The sequence below is a fragment of the Phocoena phocoena genome, chromosome 20 (genome assembly GCF_963924675.1).
Source record: "Phocoena phocoena chromosome 20, mPhoPho1.1, whole genome shotgun sequence".
Taxonomy (NCBI): domain Eukaryota; kingdom Metazoa; phylum Chordata; class Mammalia; order Artiodactyla; family Phocoenidae; genus Phocoena; species Phocoena phocoena.
In genome coordinates, this window is record NC_089238.1 from 28,598,547 (window position 1) to 28,619,688 (window position 21,142).

Below are 21,142 nucleotides of genomic sequence, written 5' to 3' on the forward strand. Positions count from 1 at the left end.
AATTAAAAGCAGGTAAGTGACTGGAATTTCCTTTATACCTCCATATACATAAGGCTAAGGACTCTATTTCAGTATTCTGCTAAATTCGTTTGCCATACAATAACTTGTAAACATTTCAAAACTCCTGTGCCTATGTACAATCTGCGGAATTCCTGAAGTTTGGGAAAATAGTGCTTTATTATAGGTGTTAAACTGATTGCTGTTTCCAGTTGCTGCTCTTACCGCTTTCTAATTATAAATTAGAGTCATCAGACTTACTTTTGTCTCTTATGGTTTCATTAACCATTCAGTGTAAGTCTCCAATTACTGGACTTTCAGACACGTATGAATGAGCCACATTTCTCTTACTGAAGTATGAATCCCCCAAATTGTGATTTACAATGGCAAGGAGCTCTTTTTTTCGTGAGAAAATGGGAAGAGATGGGGAAGATAAGCTCTGGGCTTTTTTGCCCAACCTAAGTGGGTTTAATAATACCACTGCTTGTACCTTGGTAAGTCCATAACTCTATAAAGTGGGATTGATACATCTATCATCTGAACATTTTACTGCTATTGCAGCTGAAGATTTTACAGTCTTTGCCTAGAAGTAATTATTTGGTAAATAATACTGTTTTAATAGTATCAATAGTAATTATAACACTAATTTGCACCTGTACCAAATATTAGAAAGCCTCAAACATTAAAACTAGATAGAATTATCTAAGAATTGTATCTCACCCATCTTGATAATTGCAAATGTGAAATCTGTTTTTGTTTTTGGCCGTGCCATGTGGCATGTGGGATCTTAGTTCCCCAGCGGGGGATTGATCCCTTGCCCCCTGCATTGGGAGATCCGAGTCTTAACCACTGGACCACCAGAGAAGTCCCTGTAAATGTGAAATCTAGCTCTGTCTTCCTACGTGACTCTTAGGAAACTTGCTAACATTTTTTAACCTTTTCTTGTTCGCGAAGTGAGGAGTTGGGGTCAATGGAGAGGTAGCATTGTTAGGTGGATTAAATAATATATGTAAAGTGACTAGTATGGAAATTGGCATATAATTAGATGCTAAACAGATGTTAAAATTAGGTTTTAGAATTAATGCTCAACAACTGGTATTATAATTCTTCGTATTAAGCCCTTTTTATGTTTGTATGGGCACCCCCAAATTTTATCTAAAAGCTTTGAGTGAAGATACATCATACAATGTAAATTAATTAATGAAGGACAGTAAAATAGCATAAATTATAAGAGGACAAAACTAAAGAGCCTATTCCAGAAACCACCTGGAATAGTACACAAAAGATAGTAGAGCCAAACAGCCTGGATTTGAATTCTGTCATTTACCACCGTTGTGACATTGGGCCTGAGACATAATATTTTTGATCACATTTATAAAATGGGCTTAATACCTCTGTGTTTTGTTTTGTTTTTGGTAATTTAAGAAAACATTTGTAAAACCTAGTCCAGAGTATGGCACCTAGTAGGCATTCAATAGAAAGAAGGTATTTTTAATATTGTTGTAATTACATCTAAGATAAAGACAACACAGGCTTTATAGAGTAGACTAGGTTAAATTTTCCATTTTGGATTCTAGGTTAAAATAAATCAGTAATGTTTATTAAAATCACTTTCAAAAAGAAGTCAAGGTAGCTGGGTTTGTTGTTGATTTAAAAAATGAAAGAAGTCAAGGGAGTATATAATTTGCCAAATTGGATATGTTTATAAATGATCAAATAGGATTTGTTTATAAATACATAATTTGGTGTGTATACTAATGTTTTTCCATAGATAATTGTATTAAGTACTTTTCTTTTTATATAGCACTAGGATAGCAGTAAAGGGAAAGTAAAAGAAACTTAAGACAGTCTCTGCCTTTCAGTTGCTTGGTAGACTAGACCTACATGTTAAAATATTAGACAATACGTTAAAAACGATAATATATCTTGCTACAAAGCATTATAGTTAATAAATATTGGAAAAGAGAGAAGTCACTGCTGTCTAGAGACTTAGATAGAGTCCTGTGGAAGAGGCAGAATTGAACAGAATTTATAAGAGGAAGATTAGATAATGGTTTTTCTGGAAAATGACATTGAGAGAGAGTCAGGGAATAGCGTGAACCAGAGACTTGATGTTGGGAAAATTGTATGGTTTTAGGATAAGACTGACCTAGCTACTGTTTAAATTCTTACTGGAGAGATATTTGTATAAGGTCAGAGACTGCTTAGCAAAGATAAATCTAGATTATGGGCAACATCAGAAAGTGAGCTGGGGAGGGGATTGGGTTGGTGGTCAGGCAGGAATGAGGCTTGATGTAAGGCATTTCATTCGTACTAGAATAGGAAGCCATGAGAAGTTCTTATAAAACAGAATAGTACTTTTAAAAGTAATATTTTAGGAAAGTTATTCTATTATTACAGTTAAAATGTACTATAGTGAAAGTATTTTCAAATATTCATAATATTTTGTTAATCTGATTTTAATGAAATAATGAAAGCTGTTCTTTTTTAATAATGTTATGTCACATTCCTCAGTGCTTTCATATGCAAAAATAATTTTTATTCATTGTAATTAGTTATTCCTTACTAATTATGAATTAAGGTGTTTTTTGTAACTGAGATGTGAGGAGAGTGACTTCCATAAGATTACACAGCCAACCAAAGGGAAGTGTCTTTTAGGGATACACAGGACTTGGTCAGAAATTCTCCTTGAATGATTGAAAATGCATTTCTCGCTACAAACTGTGAACCATTTTAAGCAAACATCTCATTATTAATATTTTCTTTTATAAGAGTGTTCTAGATTACGTACTCTTTAAGGACAGGAACTGTGTCCTACCTTTGAATCATCATAGTGCTTTGTACATAGCTGTTTGATAAATGTGTATTTATTTATTAGGAAAAAAATGAATGCATGGAACTGCTTCATTCATACCTCTTACAAACATTTTTTAGTGAGTGCCTACTGAAATGAAGAGTGAGAAGGGTCAGTTTAATTTGGCAAGAAACAGTGGTGGTCTTAAAGAAAATACCTTAAATAGGCTGGGGCAGGAGTGGACTGTGGGAATTGAGGAGTGAGGTTGTCGTGAGAAAGGGGAGCATAATAGCAACCAACTTTTCAAAAGTTTTGAAAGTTATGAAAAAGCCGAAAGAAGTTTATTTTTTATTTGAGTTGGACCATGTTTTTAAGTTGATAAGAATCTAATGTAGAGTAAGATATTTTGGCACAAAAAAACAAAGATAAATGATGAAACAAACTTTTAGAAAAAGTAGGAATTAATGGGTTCAAAAAAGGGGGAAAGGTTTGTCTTGTACATGAGAAAGGCATGGTTCTTCCTCGAAAAGGGGACAAAAGAAAAGATGTGTGACTATCCAGGGGAAAAATTTGAGGAGACAAGTCAAAACTTGAAAGAGACCTAGATTACAATTCTCCTGGTTTTTAAATGAGAAATGAGGTAGTATTTTTAATCCAAGAATTGCTTGATTTTGTCTGACTGCTTGTAAAATAAGAGATAAATTTCTATGTATTTTTTTAAATAAACTTTTTCTTTGATCATGAGTATCATTACAAGCATTATTTATTTTATTCTATTTTATTGGAGTATAGTTAATTTACAATGTTATATTAATTTCTGCTATACAACAAAGTGATTCAGTTATACATATATATACATTCTTTTTCATATTCTTTTCCATTATGGTTTATCACAGGATATTGAATATAGTTCCCTGTGCTATACAGTAGGACCTTGTTGTTTATCCATTCTCTATATAATAGTTTGTATCTGCTAATCTCAAACTCCCACTCCATCCCTCCCCAACCCCCGCAAAATGTCTACGTATTTAGAAAAGTAATTACGTTTAATTTAAGAACTAGATTTTTATCACTCTTTTGCATTTTTAATTTGTTAGGTACTCCCATTCAATCAACCCTTGGTGCCAATGGAGTTTTATTAGACAACCAGCCTGTAGTCAAAAAAAGGCGGGGAAGGAGGAAGAATGTAGAAGGTGTTGACATCCTCTTTTTCAACAGAAATAAACCACCTAATCATGTAAGTAAAACAATGCTTAAAAACTACTGATTCTTGAGTCCAAAATTCAATTCTAGTAAATATACATATTGCTGTTTGTGAATGTTTTGTAGAATAATAAAGATAATTAGAAAATTAGGAGTATACTATATAGCTTTAGATTGTATCTCAGTAGAATCCAGCACTGGCTAAGATTCATGAAAATTCTAAATTTGAAAGATTTAGCTGACCTTTAAACAACTTTTTTTTTCCTCTTCAAAAAGAATTGCTTCATTGGACCAAAATCAGAATGCTAAAGCATGGAAATAAAATTGTCATTTGATGTTTTTCTACAGGTTACGTTAGGCTTAACCACCTCACAGATTTCTACAGGGATAAATCCAGCACTATCCTATACTCAACCTCAAGGAATTCCTGATACAGAAAGTCCCGTTCCAGTTATTAATCTTAAAGATGGGACAAGACTTGCAGGCGATGATGCACCGAAGAGAAAGGATTTGGAAAAATGGCTTAAGGAGCACCCAGGTTATGTGGAAGATTTAGGAGCTTTTATTCCTGTAGGTGATGCCTTATAAAACTTGGTATATTTTACTTCTGTGATTGGTCACACCTATAATGATGAAGCATAAATTCTCACCCACTTATATGTTCTGCCCAAGATTTAGGAAAATTAGCAGAAAAAAATAATGACTATCTTTCGATACAATACAATATCATTTTCCATTTTTCCATTCTGCATTCAATAAGTGTTTAAGTAATAAAAATTACCTCTCATATACAGAGTACTATCATAGACCCAATGAATATTGTAAAGTTACAAAACTTGCAATCTTTTCCCACAAATAATTTGTTTTAAAATAATAAAAATGATCATAGTAAACATTTATTGAGACTTAGCTGTGTGCTTGGCTTTATACTTAGCATGGATTACCTAATTTAACACCCCCTAACTTTATCAGAATGGCATCATTATAACTTTATAAAGAAATGGAAATACTGAAATTTTAAATATTGGGTTGGCCAAAATGTGCCTTTGGTTTTTAAGTAAAAATAAAAGACACATTTTTCATTTTCACCAAGAACTTTATTTAACAACATATTCACCGTTTTGTTCCACTACCTTCTGCCATTTTTCAGGCAACTTCATAATTCCATCTTCCCAAAACTTTTTATCTTGTTAAGCAAAGAACTCTTACAGGTGCCTTCTATAGTCTTCCAAGGAATTGAAATTTTTTCCATTAAGAGAATTTTGTAAAGACCAAAATAAATGGAAATCTGAAGATGCAGTGTCTGGTGAATATGGGGGATGAATCAGAACTTCCCAGCCAAGCTGCAACAGTTTTTGCCTGGTCATCAAAGAAACATGCGGTCTTGCGTTATCCTGATGGAAGATTATGTGCTTTCTGTTGACTAATTCCAAACACTTTTCATTGAGTGCTGCTTTCAGTTGGTCTAACTGGGAGCAGTACTTGTTGGAATTAATCGTTTGGTTTTCTGGAAGGAGCTCATAATAGAGGACTCCCTTCCAGTCCCACCATATACACAGCATCACCTTCTTTCGATGAAGACCAGCCTTTGGTGTGGTTAGTGGTGGTTCATTTTGCTTGCCCTACGATCTCTTCTGTTCCACATTGTAGTACAGTATCCATTTTTCATCTTCTGTCACAATTTGTTTTAAAAACGGAACGTTTTCATTACGTTTAAGTAGAGAATCCACATGCGGAAATACGATCAAGAGGGTTTTTTCTGCTTAACTTACACGGAACCCAAACATCAAAGCGATTCACGTAACCAAGCTGGTGTAAATGATTTTCAGCGCTTGATTTGGATATTTTGAGTATGTCCGGTGTCTCCCGCGTGGTATAATGTTGATTGTTCTCAGTTAATGTCTCAATTTGATCACTATCAATTTCAACTGGTCTACCCGACCATGGAGCACCATCCAGCGAGAAATCTCCGGCACGAAACTTTGCAAACCACTTTTGACACGTTTGATCACTCACAGCCCTTTCTCCATATACTGCACAAATCTGTTTTTGTGTTTCGGTTGTGTTTTTACCTTTCTTGAAATAATAAAGCTTAATATGCCGAAAATGTTGCTTTTTTTCTTCCACCTTCAGTATTAAAATGGCTACGCAAAAATTCACCAATTTTGATGTTTTTTTTTTTTAATGCACGCTGATATGACAGCTGTCACAATACAGTCTAACGAAATTGTTTCGAATGAAGTTAAAGACAACTAAGTGCTACTAGAGCCATCTTATGGAAAACACCAAATGAACCTTTTGACCAACCCAATAAATAGTGCAAGGCCACACAGCTAGTAAGTCTTAAATCCACTGTTCAAACTGCTACACTTAAGATCTCATAAGAATACACCTTCTGGTTCTCGTCAGGTGCATGGTTTATATTAGTCAAAGAGGAGAACAGATATATTAATTTGCATTTTTCTTATCCTCTGAAATACTTTCTACTCACTATCTTATGGGCGTATGTCTTTCTTACTCATAGAAATCTATTATTTAAGTTTGTAATGCTTTACTGTCAGATGCTGATGTACCAAATTTTGTATCAGTCTCCCTTGATGTTTCTATATATTTTAGAAGGTAAAAGAGTAATGGTATATCCTCTGTACGATGAAGTTAGTGGGTTTGTTCTATCTGCTTCCATCATGAAGATTAATTGGATAACCCATTGAAGTCGTCCCCTACCCCATGAACTTCTTAAGGGCTGTCCTATTCACCTTGTATCCCCAGGACTTAGCACGTAATTCCTGCTACAGAGGATGGTATCTAGCTCCTTGTAAATATTTACTGAGTCAGTGATTTAAAAAATTAAAAACGAAAGTCTTTTGGAGACTAAAAAGTGATATATAAAGGTAAAGTGATTGTTATTTTATTAACAAAAAAATTCATTACCTTATTTTTTCATGCAAAAGAACCACAGAAGCTCCAGTCCCTAGAATGTGACTGTAATATATATTTTTATATACTTGTATCTGTAATATATATTTAGTTTAATATTTTACATTGCTATTATTGTCCTCAAGAGATAACCTGGTAGTCTAAAATAGGGAGCCTCAGTCTTGGCTTTTGAATGCCTTTCATATCCCTAATTTTTTCAAAAGATGCCACAAATTCTCAAATAAACTTTCTCTTAATTCTTTTGATTTAAAAAAAAAGCACCAAATAAAGCTCTTGTAATTATGAGGGGAAGGGTTGTCAGTAAGGTGAGCAATCATAAAATGAGTATTGCTATTCTAAAAATAATGAGAATTGTTAGTTTAACCCTATATTTATTAACATGTTAGAAAATACCATTTATTCAGTCAGTAAATTTTTATTGAGCAACTATTATGTGCTAGTTACTATTTAAAGGGATTTAGGATAAAACAGTGAACAATATAAAGTTCTTGCCCTCATGGCAGTTATACTCTAGTCTCTGAAGATTGTCATACCTTCCTCTTCCCACTGCAAAGGAATCTTTATTACTTTTTCTTTTAACTTATAGGAGTTCATCATTTTCCCTGCAAATAAACCTTTTGTCCTAATTTTTTATATAACTTTATTATTAAGATTTTAAAACATTGTTATAAGTAGCATTTGTTGGAGTACAGAATACAAGATAACAACTGGTATGATTTCCAAGGGCACTTTACATTAATGGTATATTGGATCTCACACTTTGCTGTGATATCTCTACAACAAAATGATCATAACATGGTATATGTACTATACCAGTGGTATGTATAAACTGCCATGGAAACTGATAAAAGAATAATTACTCTGCCCAAGCAGAGTATCTGGGAAAAGATAGAAAATAGAGCTGACATGACTGGTGGATGATAAAAGAATAAGTAGGCATTTGACCAGGTTAATACTGGTCAAATGCCTACTTATTCTAGGCAGGATAAGAGGAGGATACTCTAGGCATTACAGAACAATTATGAAGAGAGTCTAAAAAGGATATAGTCATAAAACAGTGACTAGTCTGATATTCCAGAGTATGTGAGGGAATGAGTGGGGTAATAGTAATTGGATAGAAAAGGTGAATTCAGTCCAGGCTGTGATGGGACTGGTATGCCATGCTGAAGAGTTTGAGCTTTAGTCTGTTGGAATTTCTAATTGTTTAGAAATGACTACAGACACCAAGCCTTACTTTGTTAACAGTTGTTAACAGAGGTGAGCAGCATGGTTTGATAGAGTTTTTATTGCCACCTGCTAGCTGCATGACCTTGAGGAAGGTATCTTCTCTGAGCCTTGATTCCCATTTGTAAAATAAGAATAATATCTTTGGGGGACTTCCCTGGTGGTCGAGTGGTGAAGACTGTGCTCCCAACGCAGGGGGACCCGCGTTTGATCCCTGGTCGGGGAACTGAGATCCCACATACCGCAACTAGAGAGCCTGCGCACCGCAGCTACTGAGCCCGCGTGCTGTACAGCCCACCTGCGTACTCTAGAGCCTGCACGCCGCAATGAAGACCCAGAGCAGCCAAAATAAATAAATACATTTTTTTAGAAAAGAATAATATCTTTGAGTATTGTGAGGATTATGTGAAAAGAGATAAGAAAGTTTATTAGTGAGATGAAGAGAAATGAAAGCCACTAGTACACATATAAATGCTATCAGAGCACTGAGAAAATCTGATGTTTCAGGTGAAATTCATCAGGAGAAAATGTAAAGAGGAAGCTCTTCCAGCATTATTGATAACTCCTTCAAATAACACTAGAAATACAGTGATCTTTGAGGGCATTTAAGGAAAGAACTAGCAATGTCCTCCTCATTTCAGGAGCCTACTTTCATACAGAAAGATAATACTGATTATTATTAATTGCCTTGAATAATTGTTTAAATATATAATTTGAGGAAAAGGTTCATGTAACATTGTCTTATTCAGCATTTTTATTAATATAAAAATATTTAAACCTTAAATATTTTTAACATATAGCTATGGGGTAAATTCTTTAATATATATTGAAGATATGTGATAGAATATATATGATATAATATAAATCTTCAATATATAATATAAACAGTTGATCCTTGGACAGTATGGGTGTCAGAAGTACTGATGCATGCCACCCCCACAGCCAAAAATTTGAGTATGACTTTACAGTTAGCCCTCCGTGTCCTCAATTCCGCATCCCTGGGTGCAGTCAACCATGGATCGTGTAGTCCTGTAGTACATATTTATTGAAGAAAATCCACATATGAGTGAGCCTGCACATTTCAGACCCATGCTATTCAAGGGTCAACTGTATTAATATATCTTATCTATAACATATCTTCAATTTTATATGACTAAATTTCTTGGATCAGCTTATTTGTACTAGTTGCACAGTTAGATTTTCAAGCCATTCCTTTGTCCATGTGTTTTAGAGAATGCAGCTCCATGAGGGGAGACCCAAGCAAAAAAGGCATCGTTGCAGAAACCCCAATAAACTAGATGTGAATAGTCTCACTGGAGAAGAACGTGTTCAGCTGATTAACAGAAGAAATGCCAGAAAGGTATTTATATATTTGTTGTTAATTTTTCATGTTGATTCACTGCTTAAGAGATCTCTAGAACACTACTTCATTATGCAGTATTTTCTAACAGACCTGGTTGGGTTAAATGTAGATTTGCGGGAAAAGACATGGACTACAATTTTATGCAGTCTTAATTTCAAATCCCACATCTTTGTCTAAGCTGTTGAATGAAATAAGCAAGTTAGTTTACATTATCTGTGCCTAAGCAGTGGCCCTGAGCAAGAGCACTACATGTAAGTCAGTGGTTCTCAAAAGGGGGCACCTTTGTCCTCCAGGGGACATTTAGCAACGTCTGGAAATATCTTCGGTAGTCACAACTTTGGAGTAAGGAGGTGGGTGTTGGGGAGGTGGTGAGCAGGGGAAGGATGCTAGTGGCATCTAGTGGATAGAGGCCCAGAATGCTGCTACACCTCCTGCAGCACAGGGGCCAACCCGTACACCACCAGTCCAAAATGTCTGCAGTGCAAAAGTCGAGAAACTCTGTTGACAAGGGGACACTATTCTCATCATGGCCATTATAGATTTATTTATTTGTCACGTGATTTTCCATCATTTGACTGTTAAGTGTCTCGTTCTATCAAAATGGGCATATTACATAATTTTCTGATAGATGGAAATAAAATGTCTTAAACAAAGGTACCTTATACACTAATAGTATCCCTGTGTTTACCTTCTTGCTTTATTGATTGATGAATGGTAACAGTCAGGTTTTTCCAAAGTCTATTTCTGAACCAAATGTGGCTCAACATTTGTTTTCCCAAATTGTGTCTGTTTTATGTTGGGATTGGTATATGTCTCTTTTACCTCCTAAAGTAAATGATAGAACACTTGTGGCACCCTTTTGTAAGTTCATAGCTTTGACATTTTTATTGTTTTCTATTCTGATGAGCAAGCAACAAAATAAGTAAGAAAGAAGAAATGGCCTCAGAGTAAGAACAGCACATTTCTCATTGAGTTCCTTCACTCACAAATTAAATTACCCTGCATAGGTCACATTAATTCCCTAGTTCTGTCTTGCTCTCTGTTAAATGACCTCACTGCTAGTATAAAAATACATGAAATCATTTGACTTTCTCAGAAGAAATATTGAAATTGGAAGAAAACTACTTTTAAAATAACAATTGTCTTAATATTATCATATGCACTCATTAAAATTAATACTGATTTTTCCCCAATTTTGTAGATAGCTTATTCAGCTTTTGTTAGTGCTTTAAAGTGATGTCATAGATGTATTAGGGGAAGAACAAGATGACATTTTAGTTGCATTTTACTTAATTTTATGCTCGCACTTCATCTTATAATGAAATTTTATGCACTTCATCTTATAATGAAATTAGCATTTCTAGATATGAATAAATTTCTCTTAGCCAGTTTTAAGGAAATGGAACCCTTTTTTAAATTTTTACTTGTTAGGTTTAACATTAAACACCCTAAATTTTATTTTTCATTGTTGTGACCTGATAAAAGTCCTGTTCATTTCCTTTAGTTTGTAGATTTCTTTATTGTTCTGAGTTTCTAGAGTGCAGACTTGAGATTGATCAGTTACTAAGGAAAAGATCCACTTGCTGAATCCCCATAAACCATACAGAGGGCCTCCAGTGTAAACTGGAGCTTAATGAAGGTCATAATAAAAAGGAGATGGCAACAGAAACTTGAGAGGCTAAGTAAAGATTATAGGAAATACTAGATGAGAATACCTATAGGTATTACAACTGGCCATATTAAACCCTGTCTGTATCCTAACAAGATATAGTATGTATTCATTCAAAAAGGTGTGGAAAAAGGAATTATTCAAGAAGTGTCTTTAGACTCCAAAGGAACATTAAATTGGTAGGTTCAAATCATTTAAACATTTAAAGGGATATGTATATTTTTATACTTTTAGGGTATCAGTTTATGCATGGGTTTTTGAGACCTGAGTTTGAAAGCTGATCCTAACACTTACTAGCTAGCTTTAGGCAACTTGTGTAACTTCTCTGAGGCTTAGTTCCTTCATTTGAAAAATAGAAATAATACCTTCTCAAATGGATATAGTGAGTACCAAAATAAATTATGTACTCTAAAGTCCTTAGCACAATAGTTGGTAATATGATAATAATAATAGTTTATATTTATTATGTGCCAGAACCTTTGCTGAGGCACTTGAATTATCTCATCTTCATAAAACCCTATGAGGGAGGTGTTATCTCCATTTTGCAGATCAGAAAACTGAGGTTCAAAGAGATTTACTGATTTACCCTAGTTCATGTAGGTGGTAAGTCTGACTCCGAAGGGTATACTCTTAACTAGGCTACACTGCCTACCCAACATAGTAATTTCACAGTAAATGGTAGTTATTTATTTTACTGTTCCAGTAACTCAAAAACATTTAAGGGACTTCCCTGGTGGCACAGTGGTTAAGAATCCGCCTGCCAGTGCAGGGGACACAGGTTCGATCTCTGGTCCAGGAAGATCCCACATGCTGCGGAGCAAATAAGCCTATGTACCACACTATTGAGCCTGCGCTCTAGAGCCCACGAGCCACAACGACTGAGCCCGCATGCCACAACTACTGAAACCCGCACACCTAGATCCCGTGCTCCGCAACAAGAGAAGCCACCACAGTAAGAAGCCTGCACACCGCAACAAAGAGTAGCCCCGCTCGCCGCAACTAGAGAAAGCCTGCCCACAGCAACAAAGACCCAATGCAGCCAAAATTAATTAATTAACTTTAAAGAAAGACATTTAAAATTTACATTAGCACATGTTTATATAGTATATTAATAGTTCTTGTGGATTGTGGAAGTCCTTTTTAATGTAATAAAGATTGTCAAAAGTGGTTCAACAAATACATGTGTTTTTAAAAAATAAACTCTGTACAGCACAGAATAAAAGCAAGAAATGTCTTCATATTTAATAGTGCTTTTAAGTGTCTAACAATCTGTTTTTCATTTATAGGTTGGAGGTGCCTTTGCTCCCCCTCTGAAAGATTTATGTCGGTTCCTGAAAGAAAATACAGAATATGGAGTAGCTCCTGAATGGGGAGATGTTGTTAAGCAGTCTGTGAGTATTTCATAAATACTAATTCAGACATCATTTTTAAAATTAGATGCCATTTAATTATAACAGATTAAATTCTAAGTTAAGAATTAACAAAATAGGGCTTCCCTGGTAGCGCAGTGGTTAGGAATCTGCCTGCCAATGCAAGGGACACAGGTTCGATCCCTGGCCCAGGAAGATCCCACATGCCATGGAGCAACTAAGCCCATGCACCACAACTACAGAGCCCATGTGCCACAACTGCTGAGGCCCACGCACCTAGAGCCGATGTTCTGCAACAAGGGAAGCCACGACAGTGAGAAGCCCAGGCGCAGCAACGAAGACCCAACACAGCCAAAAATAAATTTATTTTTAAAAATTAACAAAATATTCCAAGAACATATGAAGGTATTTTTTAGTTCACAATTTTTGTTTTGCAGAATATGTTACAGATTTCTCAGATGCTGTTGAGTTAGAATGCAGAATCAATATATGCTGATTTGTGTTTATTTTAATCTCTAAGATACTATTTGAGCAATACCACATGAATAGTCAAAGATATTGGGCGGCAGGGACAGGATTCTCTGGCGGTCCAGTGGTTAGAACTCTGTGCTTCCACTGCACGGGGCATGGGTTCAATCCCGGGTTGGGAAATTAAGATCCCATGTGCTGCACAGCGTGGCCTAATTAATTGATTGATTGATTAAAAGGCATATTAAGAAAACAAAGATGGGAAAAGATATATATATGTAAGGTTATTCATCATAATACAGTAATAAAAATTGGGAATATACCAATGGTCCATCAGTATATTGAAAATCTGCAACTATTTTAAAAATTATATCTTAAAAAGAACATTAGTGACAAGGGAGAAAAAGTTCACAGTGTTGTTAAATGGGGTAGTAGTTAAGCTCTTGGAGTATCAAAGCCTAACCATGTGGTAAGTGCTGAATAAATAATAGCTATTATGTCTACAGGTGTCTAAATGAAAAAGACAGGCAGTAAACCTATGTTCAGTATGATTCTATTTTTTTTTTTTCCTTTAGAAAAGAGGTGAAGAGAATTGTAAAATCTGTTTATATGCACAAGGGGAAGATGGAAGCACACATCCTGAAATGTTAGCAGTGGTTCTCTCTGAACAGTGAAACTATGGATGATATTTTTCTTTGTATTTTTTTGTTGTCCTGTTTTCTGTAGTGAACCCTAATGCTTTTGTAAAGAGAACAAATAAGTTGATCAGTTCTAGACAAAATTTTAAAATAGTCCCATGAGAGTCTTTCAAACCACTGTCTAGAGCTACAGTGTCACAAATGGTAGCCACCAGGCACATGTGGCTATTGAGCACTTGAAATTTGGCTAGTCTGAAGTAGGAGGTGTTGTAAGTGTGAAGCACTGTTTCTGGATTTTGAAGGCTTAGTTTGGAAAAATGAATATAAAATATCTCAATAATATTCATAGATGACATACTGAAATGACAGTGCTTTTGTTATGTTAAATAGACTATATTGCTAAAATTGGTGTCACGTATTTTACCTTTTTTTAATTGTGGCTACTAGAAAATTTTAAATTACATACGTGGCTTACATTATTTCTATTGGACAGTGCTGGTCTAGTGGTTCTAAACTCCTAAAACTTTTAGGAATTTTCGTTCATTTGTTTGTTTTTTACTTCTAGGAGTTTTGAGCCTGAGAAAATCATGGGAGAATTTCAAGAAAGTAGAATAGGTTGCCCTCCATTGCCCTGGACTTGGTGCTTCCCAGTCTGCAGGTGCTACTGCTGTTCTGAGACAAGTGATTTTTCCCCCCTGTTGATTATCTTTTTCGGTTTGGCTCTGTCTCCTTTACTCCCAAAGTGATAGTCAGGAAAGAGTCATATGAAGCATCTCATTTTAATCTTTACTTCTTCTGTCCTTTGCTTATTGTTCTTCCAGATTAGAAGAGGGGCACTCCTTTAGTCTTCTAGAGCAATTGGTGATGTGAAAAATGTAAGGGCATGGCAGTAGTAACCCTCATGAAAAAATTTCTTCGGACCTTCTGTTTTCCAGAACTATTCTACTAACTTATGCCTCACAGTATAAAAGAGGGCCAGAGACCTCTTTCTGCCCTCTTAAGATAAAATGAGAAAAAGAGCTGTTTCAAGCCACTACTTAGTATAAGATGAAATTGGGTTATCTCTCTCATAATTGGTTATATCAATACAGAATAAGTTTATGAATGATTACCTATTTTTAATAGCTTATTTGTATCACAAACTAATAGCTATTGATTTTATTTGAAAATGGTTATTATTGATGGATTTTTTTTTTTTAGGGATTTCTTCCAGAAAGTATGTATGAACGTATTCTCACTGGTCCCGTTGTGAGAGAGGAAGTAAGCAGGCGAGGGAGACGGCCTAAAAGTGGAATTGCAAAGGCCACCGCGGCAGCGGCAGCTGCAACTGCCACCAGTATTTCAGGCAGTCCTTTATTAGCCAATGGATTACTTCCAGGTGTGGACCTCCCAACTCTTCAGGCCTTACAACAAAACCTACAAAACTTGCAGTCACTGCAAGTGACTGCAGGGCTCATGGGAATGCCTGCTGGCCTTTCTTCTGGAGGAGAAGCTAAAAACGTGGCTGCCATGTTCCCCATGCTGCTGTCAGGAATGACTGGATTGCCAAATCTGTTGGGCATGGGAGGACCCCTGACAAAGCCTACAGAATCTGGAACAGAAGAAAAAAAGGGAAATGACTCTACGGAGCTAGAAGGAAAAAAAGAAAGGACAGAGAGCCAAAATTCAGAGAATGGTGGTGAAAGCTCTGTGTCAAGTTCTCCTTCAACATCCTCTACTGCTGCATTAAGTGCAGCTGCAGCTGCCAACCCGTTAGCTCTTAACCCACTATTACTATCCAATATACTTTATCCAGGGATGCTTCTCACTCCAGGCCTTAATCTTCATATTCCAACTTTGTCCCAGTCCAATACTTTTGATGTACAGAAAAATAAAAACAGTGACTTAGGCTCATCTAAGTCTGTAGAAGTAAAGGAAGAAGATTCCAGAGTTGGAGATCAGGAAGACAAAGGGGGAACTGAACCGAGTCCTCTCAATGAAAACAGCACAGATGAGGGTTCAGAGAAAGCTGATGCTTCATCTGGATCTGATAGTACACCATCGTCATCTGAGGATTCAGATTCGAGTAATGAAGACTGATTCCCAGACTGCACTTAAATTATGAACTGAGTTTGGATTTTTTTTCTTTAATTATTAATTGTAAATACCCCAGTGTTGAGTGCATCAATAACTTACTGACTGAACATTTCAGTTATTTGTTTAGAAGTGCAAACTGCTTTCAGAGACGTTTTGCATGTAATATTTCTTAAGATTCATAAGTTTCTGAACTCGTATGTACTATCAAATACATAAAGGTGTAAAATTACAACAAAAGGCATTATAATTTTGTTGGGGGTTAATTTTATGAAAATTATGCTCAATAAGAGTTGTATATTTAATATATTTGCAGTGAACACAGAATACTTTATGCATATTACTGATTTAATTTGAATATAGTTTTACAGCCTCCTTGACACCTATAATTTACAGATCAAAACTCAGCAATAATTTGGGCAGCTAATGAATGTCATGAAAGCTGTAGAATCTACATCACCATCCATTGCTTTAATTACATGAAAATGCTCTAGTGTTGTGATGCACTGCTGATATTTCCAATTCAGGTACAAGTGTGTTTTAAAGAAGAAATAAGTTTCCCAATCAGCCAATTTAACTGGCTACCTGTTACCTCAGCTGAGTTAGTTTAGGAAGTTTACATTCGTTTCTAATTCTATACTTGTTTTCAGGGGTTTTTTAAACACATCCTATATATCATGTTAATCTGGCAAGAAATATGACTTGCTTTTTGCTGAGCTTCACTCTTAAAATCAGTAAAATTAAGTCATGAAATAATCCTGTGTCATGTAACTTTGGCACCCTCTAGACATATTTAGTTTCAGCTCTTCAAAGTTTGGCCTCCTATTAGAAATAATTGTCTCAGATGAGTAATGTCTGTTTCCAGGGTTCAGAAAAGGCAAACTTATGAAATGCCACTGAAAAGAACTTTCAACACAGCATACTTCATGTAAAAGAAATTGTTTGTTTGCTTTATTTGTGTAGATTTCTATTTGTGTTTTACGTCATGGAAATATTCCGGAATTAACAGATAATAGGGTAAAGTAATATGCAGATAGTCTCAATTCATTTTGAGTTTCTACGTATAAGCAAACTAAATGTTGCCCAGAATCAGTGTTGGGTTATCAGTTTATATTAAATATACTGAGTTGCCCATTTTGAAAATGCACTTTGAATAATCTCAAAAAAATATACGTTACTCTTATGAACCACAAAAAATGAAGCCAAAGGCTTCTGATCAATTTCTTAGAACCCTTTACCATGTAAAATTTGTCTGTTTGATTTGTGATACAATTTCTCCTGCTAAAGCTGCTATTATTCTGACAAGGTAGAGGTCCAGGTTCACCTTCATATACATTTAAAACAATTAGAACTGAATTGGAAATAAAATATCATTTATATCCTAAGGAGAGACAAGTGTTAGCGTTTTTCTGGTACTTAAAAATAAGTCAGTGATAAAGTTTGCGAGGGGAAAAGTACCTCACTTCTCTCCCAGAGAAAAAATAACTTTTAGTATGTTTTGATAGAACTCTATTGCTTTGTCATGAATTAAGCAATTATATTGGATTTTCCAAGACCTTTACCAGTAAATTATGTTTCTGTATGTAAAATAACTAACCCCTTATTAGAGAGACAGTGTTATATGTATTTACAAAATTATATAAGTTCCATTGGGATTGTATTGATTTTTGTATTTTCCCAAAATAGTACTTTGAATTGATAGTCCTTTATGCAATGTCTTAGCAATAGTCACTATAATGCCCTTCCAGGAGAAGTGGGTAGTAATTCTTCATCATGAAAATGATATATTACATATTTAGTATCTTCCCTTTGCAGTATTGCACCTTTGTTTAACTAGAATACACCTATGAGATAGCCAAAGTTTTTCAAACACAGTTAACTTAGTTTGCCGGTAAAGTATTTCAGCACCATCCACATTTCCCTTCTCTCCCCCTAGTTATACCCACATGATCTTCATTCCTTTCTGTCTCCAATTTAAAATAAAGGGGAAAAAAGCCCTAGATCTTGTCACTAAAATCTAATTTATATCAAATTTATGAGATAAAGTATTTTCCTAATTATGATCAAATGAATTTGGTTATTAACATCTTAGTGATTCTCTTTCTATGTAATAAGGCAGTTGCAGTTTTCAAAGCATTAAGGCTAGTATTAACTTTAAACATTCTCTTGGGTTTCAAGACACTTCTATCTAGTACTGATTGGGGAAAAGTTGTCCAGCTATCAGCTTAAAAAAACATGCAAACATGGTTGTGTAAAGTTAAGGGTTATAAGAAAAGAAATCAGTAGAATTACATAATACTAAAGTTGCAGTTGAAAGGATATCCAAGTATGTGTTGGTAGTTACTAAAAGAATTATAGCTGTTATTGCCTTGTATTTATAGCCCTTGTTTCAGGTTTCATGATTCAAGTCTTAGTCCAATTTTTCTTTTGGACATTGCAATATTTACCAGTTGTGTTTTGTGTAGTCTGAATTTGCTTTCTGTAGTTGAGCAAACGTCTTAAAAAGTCATTTGTAATTTATTAAATTACTTTCTATGATGTTCTATAGAGCAAATGGAAGTTTAATTATTTTTTATTAAACATATTCTTTGACTACCCATGATGTCAGCCTCTGTACATGACAATTTTTTTTATTTTTATATATAATTTATCTTATTCCAGTTATGAAGGAAACCATAGTCATAAATCTTTAAAAGGAAAGTGGAAGAATTTTTAAGAGACAGAAGTTGGCTATAATTATATCCACAATATTATTATTTCCCAAAGTTTTCTTCCCCTGGACCTTTAAAAATCCCGAAAGACCCAGAGATATACCTAACCTCTTAAGTCCATTTTGAAGATCAGTAATTATTTTTTCCCTTGGTCTTAGAGACTTTCCTAATTCATCACTGTTGTTTGCAGTGTTTTTTTTTATAAATATGAAAGAAATTTGTTTTTCCTCAAACTACAAAAGTAGAACAGTGGAGTCTCATCACCCTCATTTAACTTGAACACATTCAACTATACTGCCATGCTTTAGAAAACCTTTCTTTTTTGTAAAATATACTAAACAAGTCAACAGCTTCATCTGGTGCTCACCCAGAGGATCAGTAATATGTTCCACTGCTGGAGGAAGAATTGGCTGTGTCGGATGATTTTGAGAGAAGATACACTATGTATAAAATGATGTATTCTGTATATTTTGAACTGTAGGAGGGAAAAAAGTGGTTTGGGGGGAGAGTAATTTTTGACTACAAGTAATGTTCACCTCATTCAATAAATTAAGAACTTAATCTCTACATAAATGCAACTTCAGTACAGTAAGCTATTTATTTTAAAATGCAGAAAAACAAAAAGCTATTTAAATCATCCATAAACCCACCCTGAAATACTGTTCATGTAGCTATCCAATCTTTTTACATGTATGTTATATACATGTAGTGGGTTGAATAGTGTCCTACAAAAATTCATGTCAACCCAGAATCTCAGAATGTGGCCTTAATTGGAAATAGGATCTTGGCAGATAAAATTAGTTAAGATGCAGACATACTAGATTAGGGTGGGCCCTAAATCCAATGACTGTTGTCCTTATAAGAAGAGGAGAGGACATAAGAAACACAAGGAATAGGGCCACGAGGCAATAAGCAGAGATTGGTGCTGTGCAGCTACAAGCCAAGGAACACCAAGGGCTACCAGCAACCACCAGAAGCTAGGAGAGAAGCGTGAACAGATTCTCCTCCACAGCCTCCAGAAGGAACCAACCTTGCCAACACCTTGATTTTGGACTTCTGGCCTGAACTGTGGTAGAATAAATTTCAGCTGTTTTAAGCCATCCAGTTTGTGGTAATTTGTTACGGTAGCTTTAGGAAACATACATTTTCATATTAAATCAGTACTATATGGGACAGAATATTGGCTGTTTTGCCTTTAATATACTGGCCTCTATGTCAGTAAGTATCCTGCAATGTGATTTTTAATACATATATTGCCCATACAGGTGTAATTTATTTAACCAGGAACCTAATTATATATGCATTTTTTTGTATCCATCCCTAATGATTTCCTTAACCCCTAGAAGTGAAAATACTTCTGTTTTTTTTTTTTTTTTTTTGCGGTACGCGGGCCTCTTACTGCTGTGGTCTCTCCAGACGCACAGGCTCAGCAGCCATGGCTCACGGGCCCAGCCGCTCCGCGGCATGTGGGATCTTCCCGGACCGGGGCACGAACCCATGTCCCCTGCATTAGCACGCAGACTCTCAATCACTGCGCCACCAGGGAAGCCCAATACTTCTGTTTTTAAGGCTTGATTTGTGTTGCCAGTGCCAGTGACATTAGTAACAATTTATGCTACTATTAGCAGCATACATTTTGTGCATGCTCATTTACCCCAAATTCTTACCAGTACCGTGTATTGCATTTGAAATCATCTTTGCCTTTACTAACAGGCAAAAATAACATCTTTTTTAAAAACTGAAGTATAGTTGGTATACAATATTATGTATGTTACAGGTGTGCGATATAGTGATTCACAATTTTTAAAGGTTATACTCCACTTACAGTTATTATAAAATATTGGCCATATTCCCCATGTTGTACAATATATCCTTGTAGCATACTTCATACACAGTAGTTTGTACCTCTTAATCCCCTCCCCCTATATTTCCCCTCCCCCTTTCCCTTTCCCCACTGGTAACCACTAGTTCTCTATACTTTTGAGTCTGCATTTTTGTTAAATTCACTAGTTCGTTCTATTTTTTAGATTTCACATATAAGTGGTATCATACAGTATTTGTCTTTGTCTGACTTATTTCACTTAGCATATACCCTCCAAGGCCATCTGCATTGCTGCAAATGGCAAAATTCCATACTTTTTTTATGGCTGAGTAGTATTCCAGTGTGTGTGTATGTGTGTGTGTGTGTGTGTGTGTGTATGTGTGTGTGTCTCCACATCTTAACATCTTAATGAATTTTTAAATCATTCTTCCTTTTTCTTAGTAAAAAATAAGACAGAATGTTATAGAAAATCATGGGGAAGAAGAGAGGAGGAGAAGCACAAAGTAAACAACCCTTAATGTTGAATACTCAGACATAATTGTTAACTTTTGGGTCATTTTTTTTGCATATACATATTATGTATTATTTTAATAAGAGTGAAGTTAAACTGTACATACCATTTTGTAACCTTTTCATTTACTATATCATAATAATCTTCCCATACCATTAAAGAATCTTTCACAATTTTTTTTATACAGCAGGTTCTTATTAGTCCTCAATTTTATACACATCAGTGTATACATGTCAATTCCAATCGCCCAATTCATCACACCACCATCCTCACCCCACCCCACCCCCGTGGCTTTCCCACTTTGGTGTCCATAAGTTTGTTCTCTACATCTGTGTCTCAACTTCAGCCCTGCAAACCAGTTA

General features: G+C 35.3%; 1 protein-coding gene across 6 annotated transcripts in view; it reads left to right on the forward strand.

Moving 5' to 3' along the window:
- CHD9 (chromodomain helicase DNA binding protein 9) overlaps positions 1–18,338 on the forward strand; it is a 241,937-nt gene extending 223,599 nt beyond the window's left edge. For 5 of the 6 annotated variants that reach the window (XM_065898459.1, XM_065898461.1, XM_065898460.1 and 2 more), the window contains exons 34-38: positions 3,889–4,028; positions 4,343–4,564; positions 9,387–9,515; positions 12,474–12,578; positions 14,864–15,742. In XM_065898459.1, coding sequence (XP_065754531.1) covers positions 3,889–4,028; positions 4,343–4,564; positions 9,387–9,515; positions 12,474–12,578; positions 14,864–15,742 — 1,475 coding nt within the window. Of the gene's footprint in view, positions 1–3,888; positions 4,029–4,342; positions 4,565–9,386; positions 9,516–12,473; positions 12,579–14,863 lie in introns of all 6 variants that reach the window. The other variant, XM_065898462.1, reaches the window with a different exon arrangement.
- The last annotated feature ends 2,804 nt before the right edge of the window (positions 18,339–21,142 follow it).